General features: G+C 31.7%; 1 protein-coding gene across 2 annotated transcripts; it reads right to left on the bottom strand.

The window, feature by feature from the left end:
- Positions 1-5,944: 5,944 nt before the first annotated feature.
- ATPCL (ATP-citrate synthase) lies at positions 5,945-26,570 on the bottom strand. Of its 2 annotated transcripts, none has more exons than XM_018521847.1 (11): positions 26,335-26,570; positions 17,355-17,709; positions 15,658-15,851; positions 15,163-15,473; positions 13,337-13,655; positions 12,826-13,261; positions 11,232-11,557; positions 10,633-11,152; positions 6,731-7,036; positions 6,244-6,661; positions 5,945-6,136 (listed from the first exon to the last, which is right to left on the bottom strand). In XM_018521847.1, the coding sequence occupies exons 2-11, from the start codon at positions 17,694-17,696 to the stop codon at positions 6,045-6,047; spliced, it is 3,264 nt and encodes a 1,087-aa protein (XP_018377349.1). In that variant the 5' UTR covers positions 17,697-17,709; positions 26,335-26,570; the 3' UTR covers positions 5,945-6,044. The 2 variants fall into 2 exon arrangements, with proteins under 2 accessions (XP_018377349.1, XP_018377350.1); XM_018521848.1 differs by lacking the exon at positions 26,335-26,570 and adding an exon at positions 19,306-19,376.
- Between the last annotated feature and the right edge of the window lie 297 nt (positions 26,571-26,867).

Below are 26,867 nucleotides of genomic sequence, written 5' to 3'. Positions count from 1 at the left end.
TATTTTATTAATTATGCTTCGAAATCAAGATTCTGTAGTAAATAAAGATTTTAGATAACAATATACCATCCACTCTCACCATCCTCACCCTCACTCCCCCCCACTACCCCGCTTCCCCCAATCACACACACGTACGCCTGTGCGCGTATTTTTATATGAAAAAGATGCATAAAAATCGAAGTAAATCGAAGTAAATATGTATGGGGGTGGAGGTGGGTGATGAGGATGAAATAAGAAGGTTGAGGGAGTGAGGGTGAGGATGGTGAGAGTGGATAGCATAATGTTGTTATCTAAAATCTTTTTATTTATTACAGAAACTTGATTTCGAAGCATTAATAAAATAAAATCTTAAACGGCTATAACAAAAAAAAACCGGTCATTTTCAAATTTTGTGCCTATGAATACTTTTGATCAGTGAGTCAAGAACTATAACATACTAAAGTTTCAGCCAATTTTACCGAGAACCAAATCCTATGATTTTGTTCAGGGTCCTTTGCATGCGTGCTTTCGGCACGTCTGGCTATCTGGGAAAATGTATCTTGAAGATAAAAGTTGATATTCTCATATAATATTAACGAAATTAAATAATAAACAAATTAGTTACTGGTGCTATAATATCTTGAGAACTTTCAAAATAGTAGTTTTTGACATCTTCGACACTATTTTCTTCAAAATTTTGACACGATAGCCAATTTTCACCAACGGATTATGTTCAGCAAGCAAAAATACATTGGAAATTATTATTCATGCTAGTATGACAAAAAAAGATCAATCTTGTCAAACAATGTTACTTAATTCTGATATTCTTCATCCTTGTTATATTTTGATATCTGTTAAAAATGTGTAAGTATGTAATCAGAAAATATTAAACATAATCTTAAGCAGCATTAATAAATATATATTTTCTACTTCTTTAAAATCTATATAATTAGATTTATGTATAGATTAGTATACAATCATAATAACTTACATAATTAATATGTAATTAAGATTAATAATAATAGTAATATTTTTACTCATAATAATTGCAATTTAAACATTAACTAATTAGAATAAATCATCAAATATTTTAATTTCCAACTATTGAACAAAAATGCATATTAACGGAATGTGTTCGATAGACATTTAAAAAAATTTGTTCGTCTACATTTAATTACAAGGCTATAGTTATATATGTAATTATATAGTTATATATGTAATTATATAGTTATATATGTAATTATGTGTCATATAATATTTTCTTATAATGTGCATCCTAAAATTTTCAAATTATGAATGATTTTAATGTTACAATAGTTAAAATTAATAGTAATAATTAAAAATTAACAAATGGGTTGTAACAGGATAAGGAGGGGATTTCGGGCCCCGCACGCAATCCATCATTACAGGGGGGGGGGGTTTTTTGGCGACATGAACACTCAGATGAAAGAATATTTTGTACGAAGTTTTATTTCAAAAGAACCACATCATTTCGAGATATTGAGAAAAAAATGTAATTTTTTATTAATAGGTGTTTTTTTCTCAATTAAATCTAAACGAATCTTTACCAAAAAAATCATGAATATAAAGAGTACTTGAAAGATTAGAGTAAGAATTTTTTGTCATTCTTGACTCAAAATTTTGTTTTTAAAAAATTCAGGAATTTTTAAAATCACATTTTTTATATGATCTGAATGTTTCATCACTTCTAAAATAATTCAGCAGCTAAATTTTATTATAAATTATATACCTTACTTTTTTCAGATTTTAATGGAACGCGTCGAAAAAAAAAAAATTAAAACCGTAGGTTAAACAACGAGAATTCCATTTTTTTTCCTTTAGAAAAATTAATTTAACTGATTTCAGCATTTACTGCATTTTTTTTAAAGCATAGACCAATTTCTCACTTTGTTAAACACATAAACATAATAAACGTATCTTACCCCAATATGACATCAAGAAACTTCAGGTTTCTGACTTACAAGGCTATTTAATTCAAAATTCGTTTTATACGTCTGACATTCAACGTTACGATGATATCGGACGTCGTATGACGGATGTCGTACGTAGTGTGAATCCTACAATTTCAAGTACGCCAGGTTGGGGCGCGCCGTTCAGTACGATTGACTCGTGATCTGTGGATCAGGATTCGATCCACCTGCGCCCTACATACGCGATCACCGTTCGGATTTGGTGTTAAACTGTAGGTCCCCTCGAGTGTTGACAAACTCTAAGGAGTAAGAATGCAAACTACTATCAAATGCAAAAACATATGCGAGCCTCTGCTCCCCGAAGAAGCTCTAAAAGAAGAAACTCTGAAGTTTCTTGATGTCATATTAAGGTAAGATAAGTTTACTATGATTATGTGCTTAACAAAGTTAGAAATTGCTCTTTGCTTTAAAAAAAAAAGATGGAATAAATGCTGAAATCAGTTAAATTAATTTTTCTGAAAGAAAAAAAAATGGTATTCTCATTGTTTAACCTACGCGAACTCAATAATATTAAAGTTTTAAACTATTGTTTATAGAAGTGGGATTGAAGGTAAATACAATTATATTTAAGAACAACTTAAAATATGTCAATTAATATATTTTCGGAAAATAGCGAAAAAGCGGTTTTAATTTGTTTTCGACATGTTCCACCAAATTTAAAAATCTGAAAAAAAGTAGAGAATATAATTTATAATAACATTTAGCTGCTGAATTACTTTTGAAATGGTCAAACATTCAGATCATATAAAAAATGCGATTTTAAAAATTCTTGAATTTTTTAAAAACAGAATTTTGAGCCAATGACAATAAAATTCTTACTCTAATTTTTCTGATACTCTTTATGTCCATGATTTTTTTTTGTAAAGATCCATTTAGATTTAGCAGAGAAAAAAAATGCTAATGGAAAATCAAATTTTTTCGATATCTCGAAATGGTGTGACTCCTTTGGGAAAAAAAACTTTGTATAAAACATTCTTTAATTCATTTTGCCCTTTGTGACGATGGATTACATGTGGAATCCGAAATTTCCTTCTTATCCTGCTATACTAAGGCACTATAAACGTGAGTATTCGCATCCGCCATTTTTACTCCTTTTCTCAATTCCTTGCTCTCTCTCCATTCCGCCGCTAAACTAAGAAGATTGAAGAGAGAAGAGAGAAGGTTGAAGAGAGAACAAACAATGAGGAAAGAAGTAAAAATGATGGACGCGAATACCTACGTTTCTAGTGCTCTAGCTATACCAGCTTCTACCAAAGACATAGAGAATGAACTGCGCGATCCGTGTGTCAAAATGGTCAATAGGGATGAGAGAGAGAGAGAGACCGTGGCAGACAGCCATTTCTATCTCTTTCCATTCAATAGTGTAATTGGAGAGAGAATGAAAGGGAGATTGGCCGTCTCCCATGGTCCCTCTCTCTCATTATTGTCGACCATTTGATACACTACTTAGATACAGATCGCGCAGTCCATTCTCTATGTTTGGTCCTGTGTTACACCCATGGAGTATAGAGAATAGGAGGCCGAACTTACATGGACGAGGCCGTCAAAAAGAATGGTCAAAAGTGGTCATCTGAATTAGTTCAATCGAGATGTCGCTTTCGTTCCACGATACCGTTCTCGCAGTTTGCATGGTAGGTCATACCAATTTTACATGAAGAATACTCCATTCTTCATGCAGTTTTAACGACAATTTACGTCTTCCTGTTACTGTCAGAGCATGATGTCAAAGAATGACGTCTCTATTTTTAGGTTATGTGTGCGTAAGCGTATATGAGAAATTTTGCGATTCGAACGCCACCTACCGAGCACCACTAATACCAATTCAGAAACCTGATTTTGATAGCCTAGTTCGGCCTCTTATTCTCTCTATTCCATGGCTATACCCTTTGTCTTAAAAATAAAAATATAGAATTTTATATGTATACACATACAGCCGCTCACAGAAAGGTTGCAACATTTTTTTTTTCGATGTATCTCGGAACTCAGCCTTGCTCGTAGAGCACGTAAATAGTTAGATCCATAAGTAAAAATCAATCACTCCATAAGCTTTCTGTGACTGGCTGTTCATACATAATGTGATTCATAGTCCGATTTCACATACATCAATTTTAATTGATAACATTGTTCAACAAAAAAAACTCGACAAATATACCGAATAGCGGACCCTGCACCGATGACCTTGAACTTAATATATATTGTCAAGGTCGTAACTCTGAATGATCTCCAATAGGTTTTAGCCGTCGCTTGTTATTTGTTAAAAAGTTATTGACAAAAAGTTTAAAAATTAATCATTTTCTGCCACATGTAATATTAAGAACTATCCTTCACCCTCCCTAGATTATGTAATTGTTTTTCCCACGAAGCAGGGTTCATCCCATCTCCTCCCCCTCCCCCTCCTTCCACAGAGCGTACGTCTTTCCACGCGAAACTAAGTTCATCCTACCTAATCTCCTCACCCCGAAACATCTGACTTTCTACGCAAAGCTAAGTCCAGCTCACCTCTCTACCTTGGGACATCCAACTTCCCCTGCTTAGGGGCGTTCGGCTTTCCATCCAAAACAAGATCCATTCATATAAAAAGTTGTTATTGTTATTGTTTTGCTATTGTTATTGCTATTATGAACATAAAAGATGAAAAGGACACTTCGCACTCATTTCCATACGTCAAGACAAAAAGGACGATAACGATACAGACATGTGGCACTCTGATTGATTCATTCTTACGTTTTACGCAGTCGTAATCGTGAAAGATAAAGTTGGACCATCTTTCACAACACGCTTTGCAACTGGGAGTAGCAGGTTAAAACTTCGCTTTACAATATTTCACAACCATTTATAACTACGTTTACGCAATTGTAGATCGGGCTTATGATGGAAATCATTTCGCGTGAAAAGTCGTATGGCCCTAAACAGGAAGAGGAGATAAGATGGACCTCACTTCGCGTGGATGGTCATAAGATGGTACTTAATATTATATAGCAGAAATATGCCGTTATTTTTCAAACTCTTTTCGTTAATAATTTTTTAATGTGAACGACGGCTAAAACCTCTCGAATGTCTCTCGAAGTCATGACCACGACAACATATATCAAGACCAAGGTCATGGAAGAGGCTCCCCTATTCAGTACAATTACCAAAAACATCAGATGAGATTAGTTATTCCCATAGTTTCTTGGACGAATACAAATTTGATTTCCAAATTGCTTCATCATGTTACAATTCTTAAAAATTTTTTGTTACAAAAAAGGATTATGTGTTCATGTACTTTATTATGTTATAATCACAATGTATTAAAGATTCTGATTAATTAATTAGCCCGGATAGCAAAGCATGTCTCAGCAAAATCGTACAAATCTGTGATTGCTTATGATGTTGGCAACTTTCCACATATTTGTCTTTAACGATTTCGAATATACTGACATTGGCTGCGTTCCACTTAACGCTCGCAATGCTCGCGAGTATCGTTTGTTCTTGTTTAATATTCGATAAACGACGAGGATGAAATGATTCCACAAACGATGTGAGCGTTAAGTGGAACGCAGTCATAGTAGCAACATGCAGACAACAATGTGTGTATGTATTACCAGCAGTTTAACAGCAAGATAGCTGCGTCAACGTCATGCGTTGTCGGCAATACGACAGCATTGTATGATGCTGCATATTATAGCAACATGATGGCAATAGTACAAATTTTGATGATGACGAGTTTAAAATTTAACAGCAAGATAGCTGCGTCAACGTCATGCGTTGTCGGCAATACGACAGCATTGTATGATGCATATTATAGCAACATGATGGCAATAGTACAAATTTTGATGATGACGAGTTTAAAGTTGTCGGTAAATTGCTGGCAAGTTGCTACTCAGTGTTATAATATCGTGAAACTAGATAATTACTAATCTCATTCCGGTGTTCGAAAAAAGTAATTCTTCATCGAACAATGTAATTTATCGATATCAATGATAAACAATTAATTTTTTATATCGCATATTTATTTTTAAGATGGTTTTTGAACTGAATGATTAATGATGAGACATATTAAGCGTTACATACTGTATGTGATTATCTAACAATTCAATTATATTGCTCAGGTAGTACATAAGAAATATCATCCCAAGGATGACGATAAAGACCTTGCTTTAATCTTTTTTGATCCATGTAATGACCTAAAAGAAAAAGAGCTTGTTAGCAAATGATAATATCCATAACATTTCTTTACGTAATGTACATAATGCATGCAAATGTATATAATTTTACATGTATAACCACATACCAATAAATCCTATACTTCGACCAAGAACGAACAAACTATTTATGGCACCTATTTCAATATATTCTTGCGCCTCTTCTCTAGTAAAACTGCCACTGTTGCGCAACATATCGACAAAGGAGCAAGCAATAATACCATCCACATTAAGAATTAAATTAGGCTTTTTACTGGTTGTTATTTTTTCAACTTCTAAAGCATATTCGACTAAAGGTCTTGCCGGAAAATTCTCTAACACAAATTCCTTGATAAGTTTTACACGCATGTCTGGATTGTTAATTGACTTAACACGATGTCCAATACCCATAATCAATTCTCCTTTTTTACGTGTATTATTTACAAATTCTTGTGGATGTAAACCAGTATCATATGCCTCAGAAAACATACGAGCTGCACCATCTAAAGCACCACCAAAACGGTCTCCCTGTAAATTAATATATCATTGAAGTATTGAAAAGTCGTACTGGTTTATTAGAATTTAATTTTCGCTTACAATTGTTAGAAGTCCCGAAACGAGACAGCTAACCAGGTCTTTCCCGGCACGTGCGCAAACAATAGTATTGTGAGCTCCAGAAACAGCTGGACCATGATCCGCTGTGAGCATCAGCGACATTTCAAGAAATTTACAATAAGTTGGGGGTAAACAGCGTTGGAACCATAGAAGTGAAACAACGCCACCGATACCCACATTTTGTTTTAAAACTTCGGTTACAGGCATACCAGCATATAATAATTCCTGTCCACGTTCATCACAAATTGATGTCATAAATGATGCAGGTTTACGTATTAAACCAAGTTCCTGTTTGTACAATATAAATATTAATAATACAGAATTGCGTACATAATGATCTATTCAATTAAGTTAATAAATAGCTACCACATGTGCAAATGTAACTCAATGTTCATTTTGCTCTATATTCTTATGTACAGATATATGTATATGAATGTATATGTATATATATATACAGGATGTCTCAAAAAGGTCGGGACACCTGAATATCTCGGAAAATTTAAATTTTACAGAAGTGTTTCAGACAAAAGTTGTAGGATTCAAAAAGTTCTATTTACTGATTTTATCAGTTTTGACCTTAAGTGGCGTCGCCAACGTCAAATCAAGGTCACATCCGATTTTTTTAAATCGAACACCCTACTGTCGATTCCAGAATTTAATAGCTGGTGTCGAGAGCTTTCTAAAACGCTATAAGAAAATATTTTTTCATTAAGTACTTTTTGAGTTATGATGTTCGAAAGATACAGTACCGCCGTCGGCATTAGCATTACGCAAGGTGTCCGACCGATGTATTCTTGTTGAAACAATCTGCAATGACCTTAATCTTAACAAATATTATCTAGGACATAATCCTGAACATTCAGGAAATTTTAGCCGTCGGTCGAACACCTTGTGTAATGCTAATGCCGGCGGTACTATAACTTTCAAGTCTTTACAACTCAAAAAGTACTTTATGAAAAATAACTTTATTATAGTGTTTTGAAAAGCTCTTGACAGCAGCTATTAGATTCTGAAATCAAAAGTACAGTGTTCCATTTAAAAAAATCAATGTGACCTTGACCTGGCCTTGGCGACGCCACGCAAGGTCAAACTGATAAGATCAGTGAATAGATCGTTTTGAACCCTACAACTTTTGTCTGAAACGGTTTTTTCTAAAATGCTGTTTCCGAAATAAAAGGAGTGTACGGGTGGTCTGATACACTCTGTATATGTATATATACTACAATATACACAATTATATTGTATAAACGAAATAATTTGATTTGAGCGAGAATGTTTTGCATTTTAAAACCCATTTTTGTTTAAAAAAAAGTATTTAATGCGTTGTATTTACTCGATGTGTAATTTGCAATTTATTTCATTTTTTTTATCACTATAATACAATTGAAATGTGCACTGCCGTGCTAATGTATTAGATGAAAGAGTGTGAAAAACGTGGACATGATGTTTGGCGGGTATACTTTTCTCTTTTTAACTATCTGCACATGCGCATAACGTAACGTTATATTCATACTCAAAAGTAAAATATATTTTCTTTTTAGTCTTATATAACTGACGTGACTTTTACGTTAAGACTCCTGAGTAGTCACCACAGCCATATTGAAAATGAGATTGCTTTAAAACATTTGTAAAAATGGACGAAAACCATGTTTATCCCCCTTGACAATCGGTAAATAATCGTAAAAAGTGATGAAAAGCACATGAAGTGCTTTTATTCAATGCGCATGCGTAGCTTATTTTCACTTACACGTGCCCTTGTCACTTTTTATGATTATTTATTGACTGTTAGGGGGGATAAGCACGGTTTTCATCCATTTTTACAAATATTTTAAAGCAATCTCATTATTTTGTTTTATTCAAATTGTCTTTATTTATAAATGGCACGTAATAAAAATTAACGTGTCATTTCTCGCTTCTGACGTCACGATTCAATATGGCTATGGTGACTACTCAGGAGCCTTAGGGCCACTTTCACCAAGCTCAGTTAACTTAATCAGCCTAGTAACTGTAATGAAATAGAAAGAGATAGAAATAGTTCTATCTCTTTCTATTTCATTACAGTTACTAAGCTAGTTAAGTAAACCGACGATGGTGAAAGTGGTCCTTAATGTACTACAATTATTCTCTTCATCTAATGTATTTTATTCTATGTAATTTATTTTATTGATATAACACCTTCGTTTTAAATCACCATATATTTATCTCTATTTACCGGTACTTTAAAACTTTCTAATTTGACTGTACAACAAATAAGGGAAGTATATCCGCGATTTGCTGACTCTCTCAGCACGCATTCTGGCGGTCAGTGCACGTTCCAGTTGTATTATATTATAGTTCAGTGGGCAAAACCGGTAGCCACATACACAAGTACGAACCCATATCCGTGTACTCGACTTTGACGCGCCGAGAGCGAACGAGATAGCGAGAGAACGTCCGTACTTCTCGCTCTAGTCGCTTGTTTCAAGCGATCAAAAATGCTTTCTCGGCAATCTCAACCGCTCGACGTGTATCAATAATGGCTGTTTTACAATGTGCTTTTTGTTTTCTGTTTCTTGCCTTCTTTATCAAAAAGACAAGAGACAAACAGAGACAAACAGCAAGAAACAGGAAACAAGAAGCACATTGTAGAACAGCCGTAAGGGGCGAGAAGCATTCCAAATAACACATACGTTTTAATAAATTAGACTGCGTTCAGGAATTACAGATAACTCTAAGCTATAAGTTACGTTACGTATATTATAGCAAAAATGCATACTAGAGTTATCTAGGTATAATTCCTGAATGCAGTCTTGTAATAATAGTATATCCCTTCCATTTATCCAGAATAGTATAAATCATGTTAAAACGCAACAAGTAAATTTTTTGTCTTATATAAGACTGTGTAAATAGAGCGGACTAAACTGAGTCAAAAAGTTCTCTACCATTTCGCAATTTTCGCAATAGTTAACAAGATATTAATTACTAAAAATTGCAAAATATTAGTTTTGAATAATTTTTTACCCAAATACTATCAACTTTACAGAAAAACTGCAAGAGATAAAATCTGAGAATTTTAAAAAAATTTTTTAATATCGTATTTTCTCATGTTGGTAAAAATAAGAAAATGCAGTACTAAAAAATTGGTAAAAAATTCTGAAAAAATTCTCAGAACTTTATGAAAAGAAAATAAATAATTTTTGTCTCATGCAGTTTTTCTGTAAAGTTGATAATATTTGAATAAAAAATTATTCAAGATCAATATTTTGCAATTTTTAGTAATTAATATTTTGTTGACTATTGCGATTATATATATATATATATACACACACACACACATACGTGCTATTTTGTTATTATGTGCTTAATTGTGAAAATGTGACTTTTTCGTACTTATCAAAGTCGTAAAAATAGATGAAAACTGAAGTTATCTTAGAATTTTATACGTAAAAACGTATTTTTCATTCATTCCAACAGCTGTCAAACCGTGGGTTTCCTGCCCGAATAGCGGTTTATTTTATGTGCTTTTTATGACCATTTACTGACTGTCAAGGGAAGAAAGAACAGTTTTCATCTATTTTTATAAATGTTTTAAAGTGATCTCGTCATTTAGGCCCAGTTTCACAATTCACGGTAAACTTTTAACCAAGGTTCAACTTATTCATTATCTTTTTCCAATTCTAAAATTGGAAAGAAAGGAAAATAAGTTGAACATCGGTTAAGAGTTAATCGTGAAACTGGGCCTTTGATTTATCCAAGTTGTCTTTATTTACAAATGGCACGTAACATAAATTAACGTGTCATTTCTCGCTTATGAAATCACGATTCCAACATGGCCACGGCGACCACTCAGGAATCTTAATAGCAAAAATGAGCTATAGTAGATAATGTTAATAAATAAAATTTACTCTGGCCCATCCATAATCCATTGGCACAGTCGGCACTGGAACTTCGGGTTCTGGCACTATTATGCCATCTTTTACTAATTGTTCGTAAACGGTTTGTATGAGATCACCAAGGTTATCAAAACTATTTGGGACATATGCATTGGCAGCCTTTAACGCTGCATTTTTTGCAGAAGCCGTTTCAAAATTGGAGTTTGCGATAGAGCCAGCATGACCAAATTGTACCTCAGAATTGAACATACTGGCACAGGTACCAATGCACCAAGCTATCAAGGGTTTTGTAACTCTGCCTGTTTTCAATGCTTCGCATACTTCATATTCTTCGATACCACCAACTTCTCCAAGCAATACGATTAACTTCACATCTGGATCGTTTTGATAACGCATTATATGGTCCATAAAAGTAGTTCCTGGATATCGATCTCCACCGATAGCAACACCCTCTAATACTCCATTAGAAGCTTTGGAGATTATATTATTTAATTCGTTTGACATGCCACCAGAACGAGAAACGTAAGCGACACTGAAAATAATGTTATTGTTATTATTCAATTGATTTTGTCAAATGCTATTACATCCAAAAATCCGATGTGCAGTATTACCTGCCAGGTCTATACAATTTGCTATGCAAAATATTATCCATCATTCCGCCTGTATTACCGATTTTAAAACAGCCTGGCTTTACACCTCCCACAGTAGCCGGTCCAATTATAGTGACATTCCTTCGTTGTGCTGCTAAAATCATTTTTCTGGTCATATTTTCAGGTATACCTTCCGCGATTATGGCAATCGTTCTGATTTGCGGAAATTGTAACGTTTCCATGGTACTTTCATAAGCAGATCTTAAAGAGGCAAATGTGACCATTACATCTGCGTCCATATGTTTAGCCATAGCGTCTTTCATTTGTTTGTAAACAGGAATAAGAACCTATTTACAGAAAATAAAATTAATACAATCGTCGGCAAAAAAAGCGGGTTTCTAAATGTTAACACAAAGGACTATATCCAGTTTTATAGGGGAATTTGGGCCCTGGATGAACAACTTTGAGACATGTCTAAAATTTTAAGGTATCAAAACAGAATCAAAAATTCCATAAGCCCAACTTTATAGGAGAGGTTTCCTGAGTGTTAGAACTATCCAAAGTTCACTATTATGACCATGTACCACTAATCTTATCCAATTTCTCTGCATCCAGGGCACCTCCTCACAATCTGCTGTCAAATTATGTCAGCAGAATCTGTTCGGTTTTTATCAGCAATCTGCTGGCAAAACATGTCAATAGGCTTTGTCGACAAATCCATAGCCAAATGCGGACACAGATGGCTATGGTTTTGTAGTCAAAATCTGATCGAGTTTGCTAATTTGCGCGCAAACTCGATCAGATTAATATTTCGCTATCAAGGTGTCTTTAAAACTTTAAAATGGCATAACTTTGTCAAAAAAATCATAGAAAAATATTCAAAATATTCATAGATATCAATGAGCTTAAAAACTCATAAAATTTTGTGCCATACAGGCAATTTCCCTGAGCAGCGCAACAATTTAAAGGAACAAATTTTTATCCTATTTTTCAAAGTATGTCTTCAACCACCATGCCCATCATTGTGCAAAACAATTTCTATAACTCAATTAACAGTTCCTACAGGGTGGGCCATCTATTGGTACGTTTTTACAGAGTGGGCCATCTATTGGTACGTTTTTAAAAATGCGATCAAATGAGCATACATTGATATTTTTTATTAATTTTTTTTTTGTTGTGAAGCTAAAAGTATCCGCGTCAAGAATGAAAAACGATTTCGTTCATGTGGCTCCCTCTAAAAAAAATTAATAAAAAATATCAATGTATGCTCATTTGATCGCATTTTTAAAAACGTACCAATAGATGGCCCACCCTGTATAACTCAATTTTAATTTTCTTATCAAGGAAAACGTTCAAGCTTTAATTTAAGCTTTGGTTTATCTCGATACGATGATTTTTTATTACGTTATTGCTATTCGAAGATAATAAAAATTTGTGCTAACATTTAGTGGCCCATTTTTTTGTTAGTGAATGTATTTATATTAATACTAATAATACTATCAATATTTACATTATCAACTATTATGATATACTAAAAGCTTTACAAAATTGTTTTTTATTATATATTTTTTAATATTAAGCTATTTCTAACTTTTTTCTTTATTCGAAATCTCACCTCTTTATGACCCCAGTAAAATTTTTGTTTATGATCACCAGTAAAAGGATAAACAATAGCCGCGACGGATGGCTCGGATCTTCGGCAAACAAAATCAAAATCCAGCATACTCTGTACCGCTCTTGTTTGCATACCCCAAATAATAGATTTCGTTTTATTACTAAAAAGTTGTTTATCATCGATTCCTGAATTTACTGCTTCTACAGTCTTCAATTTAAACTGCTCTGATGATGAATGTACGTTATTTTTGGATATGCATGGTGGTCCGACATCTTGTCCGGATGGTAGAAGAAAGTTCGCTGTTGAGAATTCTTGAGCTTCTGGATCAGGAATTGGTTTCTTTCCTAGTGCCATAGCACATATAGCTGTCATATGCGTTTCGGGACCAAATACATGAACGGGAATTCCTAAACGTCTACCAACTTCCCGTATAATTCTATTAAAATATTTTTTTAATATTATATACATATTTACACGGACATTATACTATTAATAGTAATTTTTTCTTTACCTTAAGCCTTCTTGATAATTAGGTCCTGCTCTTCTTACAAAAATTCTTATATCATATTCCACTAGTTTAGATTGATATTCTTGAAGAGCTTTAACAATGCCTTTAAATGTTGCAGCTACATTTGTAAAATTAGCAATTCCTCCTCCTATAATAAGTACTTTTCCATCAGAACGCTTTACCTTTGTCATCAAACTCAGTATGGTTTTTGCATATTCATAAGTTTGTTGTTCACTAGGAGCACCAGAATATTCACCATAATTGGCTAGTTCGTCAGCTGCTCCCAAATCACAAATTGTATCTGAATATATCACAGAAGCACCTGTAAAAGTAAATTTAATGTAGTATCCGGGCACAAAAGGGAGAAGCTGTTTAATGTAAAAAAAAAAAAAAAAAAAAAATTGCAAAAAAATAAGCTGTATATACAATCTTATAGTACAACTAGATGAGGAATAATTCCTTGTACAAAAATAAATCGAAAATATACAATAAACTTTTTTCGTCCGAGGCTTTGTTATAAGAAATTTTTCTTCTAACAAAATAAATAAACTTTAACTATTTGTCATATTTTCTTTAATCCTGCCACTCTTGAAGTCATATGGATGTAAACGAGAAATTATTGAAAATAATTCATTGAAGCGATGTCGAATCAAGTTTTTGAATTTTTTAATCCATTTTCTATCCGTAATCCGCTTGGTAATTTCAGATTAGTTATTTGCTTTCTGTATCTCACCCAATGTGCATAGAAATGAAACATGCGACCAATCCGGTTGAATCCGTAATTATCTATTGGTAATTTACTTTTGATGTTTTACCCAATATTCAACGCAATATCAACGTTCGACTAATTCGTTTGAATTTAACGTGCGGTACTAAAGAATTGTCTAATATGGAATATCCATCAACTGCGAGTCACGGATCTCGGCAAGTAATATCGTTGATAAACACGCACCGAGGTGATATACATACAAGTTGTTCCTAAACAAAAACCCCAGTTTGATATACAGTGTGTAACATTGCGGATCCACGACAAGGTAATTTCTAGACATAACCGTGTGGCTGCAATAATGCAGATTATATCCGGGAGTCATCCTGTTACCGTGAATCTGTAATGTTGTATACTCTGTGTATAGTATTAGGACTCGTTGGGGAAGAAACGATTCATATATCAGTGATCACTTTGATGCATACTTTCTAACGACAAAATCACTTTCTGGGATCGCAGATGAATATTTTCATTTCTGAATCTATATGAATCCACTAGAGTTCACATTATTATATTTATCTAGACGTATAGAAACGGATTCAGTGTATTCAGTCTCTACAAAATTCAATATCTTTTTCGCGGAGATAACGCGGTTTCGAAAACTTGATTTATATGGATTTATCCAATTCAATCTATTCTCATTTGCTGGGAACATAATAACATTAATATTGTATCTTCCAAACCGTATCTTCATTAAATACACACGTATTCAAACTTGATTTGCGATTTTCAAACTTAAGGTTGATATTCTTTCTTAAAGAGCCAATGATTTTAAATATTGCAGCTACATTTGTAAATTAGCAATTCCTCCTACTATAGGAAGTATTTTTCCATCAGGACACTTTACTTTTGTTATCAAACTCAGTATGGATTTTGCATATTCGTAAGTTTGTTGTTCACAGGAGTAACAGAATACTCACCATAATTGACCAATTTTTCTCGAAAATAAAGCGGTTAAAAAGGTTATTCTGTATTTTGTACCTATTTTTATACAAAAAAATCACCTCTAATCGTCGATTGTACTATAGACTTACTCCCACCTTGTGTAACCATATCTACTAACCACCACCAGCAACCATGGTCCATATACGACCGTCTGGATTAAGAATTGTCAATTTCAAACTAGCGCCAGATTTAGCATCCAAATCAGCTATATAGGCTTCCTCCGGATAAGCGTCTCTTCCAAATGGCGGCGGATAATCGATTTCTCCCCAATCTGGTTTACATATGAAATCTGCCGTAGTGTCTAATTTGGCCGCAAGATCGAGAACATGAATTGCATTATCCGTAATCACTAGTGGATTGATTTCCAAGTACGTAAAATGTAAATTAACATAGAGCTTATAAAGAGATTCTATGAATTCAGCAATCACCCTAAAATAAAAGAAAAGTACAAACAAAAGTTATAAAATCTATATGATTTAAAACAGAGCTGGGATTTAGTTGCACATTTCGGCATTTAGGCTGCGCACGGATTGGTAAAGCAAAAGCTGAAAATCAGCCGAAATATGCAACTAAATCCCAGCTATGATTTTAAATGATTGAACATCATTATTACACTTTTTTATCATCCATCACGTTTGTCAGAAGTCTATCAATTAATATAGACCGATCAGACATTTCGTTACCAACTGATATATTTAATTTTAAAGCTTTAGCATCAACATCTCCGATATCAATACCCCCTTGATGATGAAATAATATCGTATCAGCTTTACGGTGAGAATAGATACAAACGTAAGCTTCTTCTTCCTAAAACGTAAATATAAATATGTATTATATGTATTTAGTTCATAATAATCGTATATTATTACATAATGTTATAATTTTGATTTCTTAATCACTCGAAGTAAGCATAAAATATCTAATATGCTACACGTAATGTTCAAGTTAAGAGCGATTCTATTATGCGAACATTACATTATTTATTCAAAATTTATTAAAAATTCTACTATTATATATTTAATTATAAATCTTTTTGTACATAATTAGTGTAACAAATTAATACAGCTTAATCCTAGTGAAAATTTTTCTCTGAATTTTTCATATAATTTTTCAGAATTTCTATATAATTTTATAACTTCCTCACATTTTTTTTACGAATTATTTCTCAGAAAATCTACATCTTTTCCCAAAATGTTTCATATATATTTATGTTAATTATAAAATAAGATTTCTTGTAAGATTTTTTGTAAGTATAATTTCTGATGAAATGTTACAAAATCTAAAAAATTTTTAAATATTTTTTTTAAATTATAGGATGAGAAATTTCAGAATATTTCAGAATTCACTTGTATGAAAAATTCTAAAAGATATAAACTTTCGAATATTTCTGAGTATTTCTGAAAAATGTTTCAATTCGTATAAAAATTATGAGAAAAATTTTCACCAGGGAAGGTTATCAAATATCATTTAAAAGAAATTTTTTTGCTAATTGAGAAATAAACCATGCTATTTTACATTATATTTAATCTTCCAAAATGTATCAAATACTGATAAAAGAGCCTTAATAAGCCATGGTCATCGAAAGACAGATAAAGTTGAAGGTTAAATAAATATCGATTGTTTTTTTTTTATTGAAAAGGCTCAGATAACATCAATATATACTGGAGAATCAAATGATAAAGTTTACTTTAAAAGTAATAAAGCTTTTCTTGAATCATATTATTCGAATCTGACTACAACTGTCAAACTTCGGTTTTTTATTAAGTATTGTTATGCTGTGTGCTTACATATGTGTTACGAACAAAGTCCGCATAGTGAGCAGTGTTGACATTGCCCGAGTTGCCTGCTGTACAATATCAGTATTACCCATTTGCGAACTTTGCCCGTTTTGCGAACATATATACACTTCAACTGTTAAATATATTTATAAAAAGACAGATATTTTGCACTACTTTTCTCATTTATTATATTATATATAATTCGTTAACATTAGACTTTTTTCCTTTCTATTTTCCATGAAACATACAAAAATCGCTTAGATTACTTTTTTAATAATATAGATAAAGGACATCAGATTTACAATAAAGGGAAATTAGAATTTTTATTAGGCTATTTTTATGTAGCTATCATTGTGCGAATATAATTGTATTACATGTATCGATAGATAAAGTGGTCATGCTGAATTATATGTAAATAGACTAAAGACTTTTATTCGTATTATTATTTTATTATGATAATCTTATTAAGATAGTCTTAAAACAGTTATAAGCACTGTGTATAAAAGTAAACAATAATTCAATAAACTCTTACCGATTTATGTGGTACGAACGGTTCAATTATAAATGTTTTTAATTTTCCGATAGCCTTGCCAATGCGTTGCTCTTTATTCATATGCTGCTCAACCCATTTTTGTACTGCAATTAAATCTGCGTTTACTTTAATTAATCCAAGTTTTCCTCGTCGCTTGATTAATTGATCTGGTTTAACAACTAATCTTTCTGTTTTGAGCCAGGAATGTTCATTAACGATATCAATCCAGTTTGTGTTTTCCGTAACAGATACAAATCTACATTTTGCTGCTTTCGTCCCAACAGAAAGTTTACGATTGATCAAATCTTTCCCAGTTGCTTCTCGAATTGCTTTTGCTGCCATTATTTAGAAATTTCTGTCAAAAATCGATAAAAAATCAGATATAGATTTTTGAATAATATCTTTCCGTTTTGCGAATTTTTGTGAAAAAAAATCCATTCCTTTCATAGTATAGTATTAATCTTTAGTACACACCTTAGTTTTTGGTGCCTTTATATATTATACACATGAAAGGTCTTTCGTATATTTTACGTATATGTTGACATCTTTAGAAAGTATTTGTAAAGTTATATATTTATAATAAATTGTTATATATATTATATACAATTGTTGCATACAATATTGTTGTATATAAATCAAAGAAAAGAAATGCGCAGGACACGAATGGCCCAAGGTGTATATTAAGCATAAAAATAAACAATTCGTTCAAAGCTAATGAGAGTCAAAGTCGATGAAGGTGCCAACGATTAAATTATAAACCCGATAATTATTTTACATAATGTGTAATCTTCTTTATTATGAACGTTTCGACTCTCTTTGGAGTTCTCTTCAGCAATGTTACATCTCTTAATTCGTTTACATTGATCCTTCCGTCAAAAGTGAGTCTATCCATGTAAACGAGTTAAGAGATGTAACATTGCTGAAGAGGACTCCAAAGAGAGCTGAAACGTCCACAATAAAGAAGATTACACATTATGTAAAATAATTATTGGGTTTATAATTTAATGGCACCTTCATCGGCCTTGACTCTCATTAGCCTTAAACGGATTGTTTATTTTTACTTTTACGATTGTGAGTCTCTGTTAATAATTTGATATTTGTATATTAAGGGTTGTAAAAAATTATTCATAAAAAATGTTTCTCATAACCTTACGTAGTTTTAGGTTACAGTCTTGTTTCTAATCTTATTATTAATAAGTTACATTAATTTATTCCTCGGATTGACCTTTCCGGTGCATCCCTAATATATTATATATACAATAATAAGATTGGAAACACGACCGTTTATGTGAATATATCACCTAAACGCTATAATACGAGAAACGCTATTTGACGATCAAAGTTAGATATTAAACTAATACATATATGTATTCTTTAAATGAATTTATCTTAGAAATATGATTGCGCGCCGTTATACTATCGGACCTTCAACACAATATAATATCTATCTGAAAGATTAATAATCCTCCTAAATTTAATTATATACATCTTAAAATATGTAAAGAACTTATTGCAAAAAATATTATCTCCGCCGAGAGAAATTATTTAATTTCTAATTTAAACTTGTAAATAATGTAAACTTTGATACAATAAAATCATGAAAAAGATGGTATAAACAATACTTGAATATTATTATCTTTTTCTTTCATATAAGTATATCATGTAATTAATTATTCACGAGATTAGTTTTCTGTCAATAAGTACAATTACAGTGTAAAAAATTAAAAAAAAAAAAAAATAGAATACATTAAAAAATATCGAAAAATTTTAAATATAAAAATCTATACAATAAATTGATTAGAAATATTAACATCAAGAGGATTTTTGAAGTTCAAATTTCAACACAAAACTTTTGAACAGGTAGGTGGTTTTGTTATTTTTATATAGCATTATGTATTATTACTGTCGATATTAAAATTTCAAATATAAATTAATATTAATATTTGTATACCTCTGAATGTATTTGAGTTAATGTGGATGTCGCAGTTTTTGCTGTCACTTGCGGCAATTAACTGAACGTCCAATGTGAAACCACAGCAATATGTAACATCGTCACGTCTCCACGCGATATCACGAGATATCGTATGATTCTACGACGAGTTTTTTATGCAATCTCTTTTCTTCACTCTTATTTTATATACATATACTACTGCTCAAAAGTTTCAGCACACTCATTGTTTATGGAGAATAAAATATGAACAAAACTTGCATGTATGTCTATTAATTTATTATTTTATATCTTATCACTAAAATTGGAAAATGATCAATGTAAATAACTCTCGAAATTATCAACAAAATAATTAAAACAAGAGCTAAGTTGCAAGAGTTAAGCACCGAGTTTCAGTAATTACTGCGCATCACGCAATAATATTTTCCAAAAATACAAGTTTATTTCAGACATTTCGGCTTCACTTCAGTCCATCTTCACTATACAATTTAACTAGCTCATGGTAAAAACGGCAGAGTCCTTATTCAATCCTTCATGCTCAGTAGATACATGATTGTCAGGTGACAATGAACAAAGAATTGAAACACAATCAGTGTTCTGTAAAATGATTTAAAAAATTAGAAATTCACCACTCTTTAAAGTAAAAAGATCAAGAGGTGAATTCATCCGTTCAACCAGAGAAGCAGGTAGCAAAAAATTTTCGTAGCAAAAAATATATATTCGTAAAAAAATAAAAATAAATTCACTAATCAAGTAATCGGAAAAGTTTTTACTGGTAGATAATATCGCAGAAAACGCAATTATTTTCTTGCCAATTCAATTGTTTGGTAGTTGTTAACGGAGTGAAAGGTTATGTAGTGAAATTTCTGTGCTGCTACAGCTGCGGAAGATCTTTTATATGAGCTCGGAGTGAATGATTCTGTTTAAGGTAAAAAATCAATTGTTTATCCACTAAGTATAAGCGTATTCAGGCCTATGACGGTCAAAGCTAGATCTTTTTTGCCTAAATAATTCCCAGCGAATTATCTATTGAATAACTACAAAAAAAATGATATATATGCATATACATATATAGGATATAGATAATTCACTGGGAATTATTTAGGCAAAAAAGATCTAGCTTTGACCGTCATAGGCCTAAATACGCTTATACTTAATGTTTAATTCTTGTCGGTCCGAATAAAAAAATCTTATTATTAATTGTTTATATTAGTGTAGTCATGAGTTGAAACTTTAAACGCGTTTTTTTCGAAACAGAGTTTTTAAAATCGGTGACTACGATTTCTCCAAAAGTACTTAACCGCGATTTTCAATATTTTTTTTTAATTTGTTCAGGATATGAAAAACTAGTCTTTGAACGAAGGATTTCTTAATTTGCTCAATAGGTTTTTTTATATTCACCAAAAACGAACAAAATTTTTATCGAAAATTGAACATTCACGTTCAAATGTCTGCAACTTCTTTATATATTATTATTTCGTAATATCCTTCATTCAAGGACTAGATTATTGAATATATTAAATGAATATTTTTGTTTTTTTGATTTTAGATTACCCATAGATTTTAGATTTGCCGACTGTCACATGAGAAAATACTTACCACGCTCACAGTTCATCACATTTTTTAATGTAAAACACAGGATTTGTAGTCTAAGATATAAACAGTACGATGAAATAAGCATTTTTTTAAAAAAGTCTTAGTTTTCTCTATTAAAAAATTTCCAAAAATCCCTCCTTTTTTATCCTCCTAACTAGTAGTGCCCCCTTAAATTGTTGATTTTTTCTTATACAAATGTTCTAGAAACAAGTATGCGTATTCATGATGCTATAATATCTTATACATTGTTGCAAAATTATAATCTTTTTCTCTGTAGACTTTTTTTCCAAATGACCTACACATGTAGTTGAGGGTTGACTCTCAACTACAGCATATGCATTAATACGTGTCTGTAAGATAGAGTCTATGCTGGGAACGACAAAAAACTTGAAAATTGAGATCTTCTTTATCATTTCTTAGTCCAATAAGACGCTCCAGAATTGTTACGTCGTGACAACATTTGCTTCATATGAAAGTTGTGTAATCTGTACTTATTAAATAATAGTCCATAAACTAGTAATTTGCACGAAGAAATAACGTGGAGTTTTTAAAATTGTACTTAAATGTTTAATTAAAACGTTATTGTTATATGAAAATTTATGCATATGTGCAGTACGTGAGATATTGATGTATGTAGTGACGTGTCAATGATACGTAAATCGTTTGTGTGTAAGTGCTATTTACAATATGACTAATCATCTTTAAGATCTCTTTATATGTAGAATAATTAGAGAATATCATATTACATAAAAAAATATATAAATGAAAATTATATTTCATTTAAAAAAAAGTCACCTTGAAAATTTTGAGACACGTCCACACAGAGAGAATTTGTGAAAATCAAAAGATCAAGAAACAAAAGCAAATATAAGGGCTAATGAAAGTTTTTGTTATTAGTGCGAAAATAAAAATCGTTTATTGTCAAAAAACTATAGTATAATTAGTTACGCATAAACGTGTCAACCCACTCCCGGGCTATCATCGGTATGTCTGAACGTATGTTGTAAAATTCTCACTTCATGGCGAGACGATAGAGCAACTCAATCTCCTTATTCTATTGGCAATGGTTGACAATTCCAGTGGCAACGAATAACAGGTAAAAATCTGTGCAGATATCAAAAACGTTACCAATTATATTTACTAGGAGTATGCATTAATTTTAAAGGATTTTCAAGAGATGGCGTAATACTATTGCATCGGGGCGTATTGTTGCTACCTTCACGTTCAAAGCACGTACATCATGTGACTTTAGTTTTCCGTATGTGTCACTGTACCGAATTGCAAACATTATTTTTTTGAACATTGAATATATCAAATTTTATGCCAACAAAACGCAATTTGCGGGAAGCTTTACTTTTTTGCTTCCATTTGAAGAAAAATGCTGCTGAAAGTCAACGAACGCTGTCGGAAGCTTATGGTGATTATACTCCATCGATTTCAACATGTAAGTACCGGTCTCGACGCTATAAAAGAGGTGATTTTGACACGGAAGACAAGGAATGTTCAAGCCAACCGAAAAAGTTTGAAGATGTTTTTTCAACGTGGAATCCACCTATTACCAGAAAAATGGGAAAAAGTAGTGGGGCTAGCGATTGACAATATTTTGAATGATTAATTTTGTAATCATTTTTTCACAACAAAACCATATTTTTACCAAAAAATCCTTTAAAATGAATGCATACTCCTAAAGAAAAATTAATGCACTCACTCATATAAAGGCGTGAACATCAAAAATCACTCAAAATCGAAAGGATCCGCAAATTATTCATATTTAGCGATATAAATTCACTACAACCGTTCCAGTTCCGTTTCAGTTGCAGAAAAACAGCCTTAATTTGCAATCCGACATCGAATTTTTACACTCATACATCTCGATTATCAATAATTTACACTGATTTAAACTGCGTGCCGTTTTTGCTTTTATTACTTTTAAGTAATAGTCTGACATATGTTGGTAATACCGTCCGTTTTACTTATTAGTTTGTACGCTGTGTATTATCTTTGACTCATTTAAATGTGACCGTCACAATATTCGGAACGGTTGTAGTGAATTTATATCGCTAAATATAAATAATTTGCGAATCCTTTGTCTTCCGACTTTGATTTTTGATATTCACGTCTTTCATAACTATATGAGTAAGTGCATTAATTTTTTTTTATAATAAATAATTGGTAACGTTTTTGATATCTGCACAGATTTTTATCTGTTATTCGTTGCCACTGGAATTGTCAACCAACACATTGTCAATAGAATAAGGAGATTGAGTTGCCACTCTACCGTCTCGCCATGAAGAAGTGAGAATTTTACAACATACGTTCAGACATACTGATGATAGCCCGGAAGTAGGCCGAAACGTTTATGCATAACTAATTATACTATAGTTTTTCGACAATAAACGATTTTTATTTTCGCACTAACAACCGCGCAAAAAACTCTCGTTAGCCCTTTTTTGTTTTTTGACATTCTCGAGAATTTGGTTACTTGTTTTAAAATCAAAAGATGTCCACCCCGAAACGAGATAAGTTCCGCTTGAAACATTTTTTGAGTTTGGGAGATATAATTGCGTCCTAAACTTCAAATGAGACACCCTGTATACTATTATATTATATAATTATATGCAAACAGGTACACTTTTTTCTTGTATTATCAGTGAACATAAAGATTAATACTAGATAAAGATTAATACTGTTATAATAAATAAGTCTACTCAACGAATAAAAAATTATTACGGTTGCCAACAGTTTTCGATTTTTATTACCATTAATTGAAATATTTTTCCGATAAATAATTACACCTTGACATTATTTCCACTCAAATAAAACGTTGTTTAGACTTAACTGATAACGTTAATACTTATAATTAACTGTTTATGGAACTCTCTATAAAGTTAAGTTATAACAACTCTTTGTTGCGAAAATTGAAACTGTTCTTGCATACAAAGCTATTTTCCAACGTTATCTATATAAACAATAGCAAATTCGCCACGAAATTAAAACAACAAACCGTGTATCTCGATTTTCAGACGCATTACTTTTTTGTTGTTTCTTGCTTGCGTAATTTAAAATGTGGGATGTATATACGCATTCTGATATTACGTAAGAGATTAGCATTTTAAATATCACAATAAAGAACGACATGTAGAAGTTTCCTAAATTTAGAATACAGATTAGTACTAATTTAATCATTAATATCGAGACAAGAATGACAAAAATTATATATCAATTAATATATCAATATTTTTCTACGGAACTGTTCAAGAATTTTTACATACATTTTAATTATAAAGAATTATTTTAGTCCCTGAAAAAGATTTTTATCTAAGCTTTAACCTTTAGACTGCCGGGAAAGCCACTTTTGTGGCTCTTGAGAGTTTGGGTTAAAATACCACCATTTTTTATGGTATTTTAAATACTAATTGTATTAAATATATGAGGCATTCCATGTCAAATCGCATCTTTAAAACAGCATCTTCAAAACATCGTTATTTTTAATTTTTTTTTAATTTATTGACATATTTTACAGACAAAAATATGAGACGTGTGTTTCGCGAAAAACATTTGAGATTTTTTTGTGAAATTATTCACGCTTGTAAGTTGCAGAAATTCAAAACAAAAAACGTCGCTCATGCGAAATTCAAATTATTGTATCATCGAAACCATTAATCTTACAAAAAACTGCAAGAGACCAACTTTGAAGATCTTAAATTGCTCTATGAATGGGTTATTTTTAATTTATCATTTTCATATAAATAAATCATTTTCCGCGTTTGTTTACAAATTTTATTAACATTTTTCGTCATAAATTTACCAATTAAAAAATTTTGTAAAAATATATTTCCACTTCAATTATGAAATAATCCTGAAAATTTCAAAATGGAACTTGAATGGAATGTACAATTTACTTAAAGAAAAGTTCTCTGCATGAATCTATTATATACCTTTATATTCATTTATGTTATCAATGTTACGTTTAGAACTCGAGATAAATCTATACTCAGAATTGGAATCAGCGATACCAAAAACCCTCAAATGCACTATTTTTGAGAAAATAAAAAATTTTTTTATTTGGCATCCCCTGCCAGGAAAGCCACTTTTGTGGCTCTGCACAAATCTCGATATTTTACGCTTTGTGTATGTTACTTATTTAGGAAAATTTTCTATATAAGAATTTTTTATACAAGAGAAAAAAACCACTATTTTAACGAAAAAACACAGGCAGCCTAAAGGTTAATAGATTATATTATTTATCATTAGATAAAATTATAATAAAGAATTAAAAACAAATTCAGAGAGAGGAAACATAGAACAATAAATTAAATTTAAAATTCTAGATGTTAAAAATGTTTAATATCATATGCATAACTATACATAGATACTTACATCAATTAAACAAGCAAAGAAGAAATGATATTCGAAATCTTCAAAAAATAAAATAATTTTTTAAACTATAGGTCTGTTTCTGAGGCTGAATTAGTGTACACTTTTGGAACTTAAAGTGAGGTATATGTTTAGTATTTGTCGAAAACGAGATAGTTCTAGTGCAGCATAGTGCAGGAACAGAAAACAAATTATATTTTTAGACATTATAAAAAAATAATTAAATCAGATATTAAACATCTCATTTTGATTAGTAAAATGATAAGTATGCTGCAATGTGACGTTATCATACTAAAAGCAGGAAATGAAAGTAACTTGTTACATGTAACAAAGTTACAGTTACGAATTACTTTTTTTGTAATTCTACTGGTACCTGCGTCACTTTTTTTTTATAACTGTAACGGTAACGTAGTTATATATTTTTTTATAACAATAACAAATTTTACAGTTACTTTTATCGTTACTTTGCACACAGTTTGATTGAACACAAGTCACTCATAGTACTTGAGACTAGAAAGCCTCTAGGTACCTGTCCGCTGTAATTAGTGATTGTCGATTTCTAAAAAGTAACGAAAAAGCAACGAAAAGTTACTTTCTCAAGTAACTGTAACCAGTTACTTTAAAAAATCGATTACTAGTAACGGTAACTCGTTATTCTACTCGATAACGAGCAACTGTAACTTGTTACTTTCAAAAAGTAACTTTCCATTCCCTGACTAAAAGAATATTTTTTTTGTCAAAAGAATGTTTTTTTTTAAATATTTTTTCGTTTATTTTTCTTTTTATTTAAATATAACGCATGCTTTAAACTTATACAAAGAGCATATTTTTCAATAGTTTCTCACTATTGTTGTTCATTTTTGTCACATCTCTCGAAGAAAGAAATTATACGATTGCAGCGAATGATCTGTGAAGATTTTACACGCGGTAAAAGGTTAGTCGAAATTCATTACACCAGAATATAAAAAAGGTTAGGATCCTAAAACAGTCGTGTACTATCGATTTAGATTACTATTTCTACCGAATAATTAATCGTTTCAATGATGACTTTTTACTTACGAGCCACAAACAACGCAGTGAACTTCCTGAACAGTAAATGTTTGATAGATCTTAAAGAATTCCAAGAGTGACACAACGTACATCATCCGCTGACACTGCCATAAAGATTGCTTGAGATTGCTCTTGATGTGGCTTGATGTGAGAGAATATTGCCACAATACCAGAACAAAATATAAAGGAGATAGTTCGACCTTCCACGATTAATAAAAGCAGGTTAAAGCGGCGTTACAGCTTTTTTATTTCAAGAGCGGAGACACTTATCATAAGATGATAAGAAGTACCATGATAAATAATAAATTTTAATCTTATTTGAATCACATATGTTTAAAAATGTCAAATTTAATGCTCTCAAGTTGGCTATGGCCGCCATTGTGTCGTAACTGTGACGATCATGACGTCATGAGAAACGTCACATCGTACGATCGTTATATGTGGATAACGTGGAGCTGTCTAAACCTTTCCCTCCCCCCCCCCACTCTAAAACTACATTTCTGTTATCTCGGACAACAGGAGTGTCAGGTGGTGTTAGGAGT

Source organism: Trachymyrmex cornetzi, unplaced genomic scaffold (genome assembly GCF_001594075.2).
Source record: "Trachymyrmex cornetzi isolate Tcor2-1 unplaced genomic scaffold, Tcor1.1 scaffold124, whole genome shotgun sequence".
Lineage (NCBI taxonomy): Eukaryota > Metazoa > Arthropoda > Insecta > Hymenoptera > Formicidae > Trachymyrmex > Trachymyrmex cornetzi.
The sequence above is the reverse complement of the archived record's forward strand: the minus strand, read 5'-3'. Positions and strand labels throughout refer to the sequence as shown.

What these genes read in the sequence shown, in the direction of transcription:
- ATPCL (XM_018521847.1), bottom strand. Translation starts at nt 17,696, where the DNA reads ATGGCAGCAAAAGCAATTCGAGAAGCAACTGGGAAAGATTTGATCAAT. An exon ending in AATTATCAAGAAGGCTTAAG is followed by an intron (nt 13,262 to 13,336) that starts GTAAAGAAAAAA and finishes ATATTTTAATAG; the next exon opens with AATTATACGGGAAGTTGGTA. An exon ending in TTTACTGGGGTCATAAAGAG is followed by an intron (nt 11,558 to 12,825) that starts GTGAGATTTCGA and finishes TTCTGTAAATAG; the next exon opens with GTTCTTATTCCTGTTTACAA.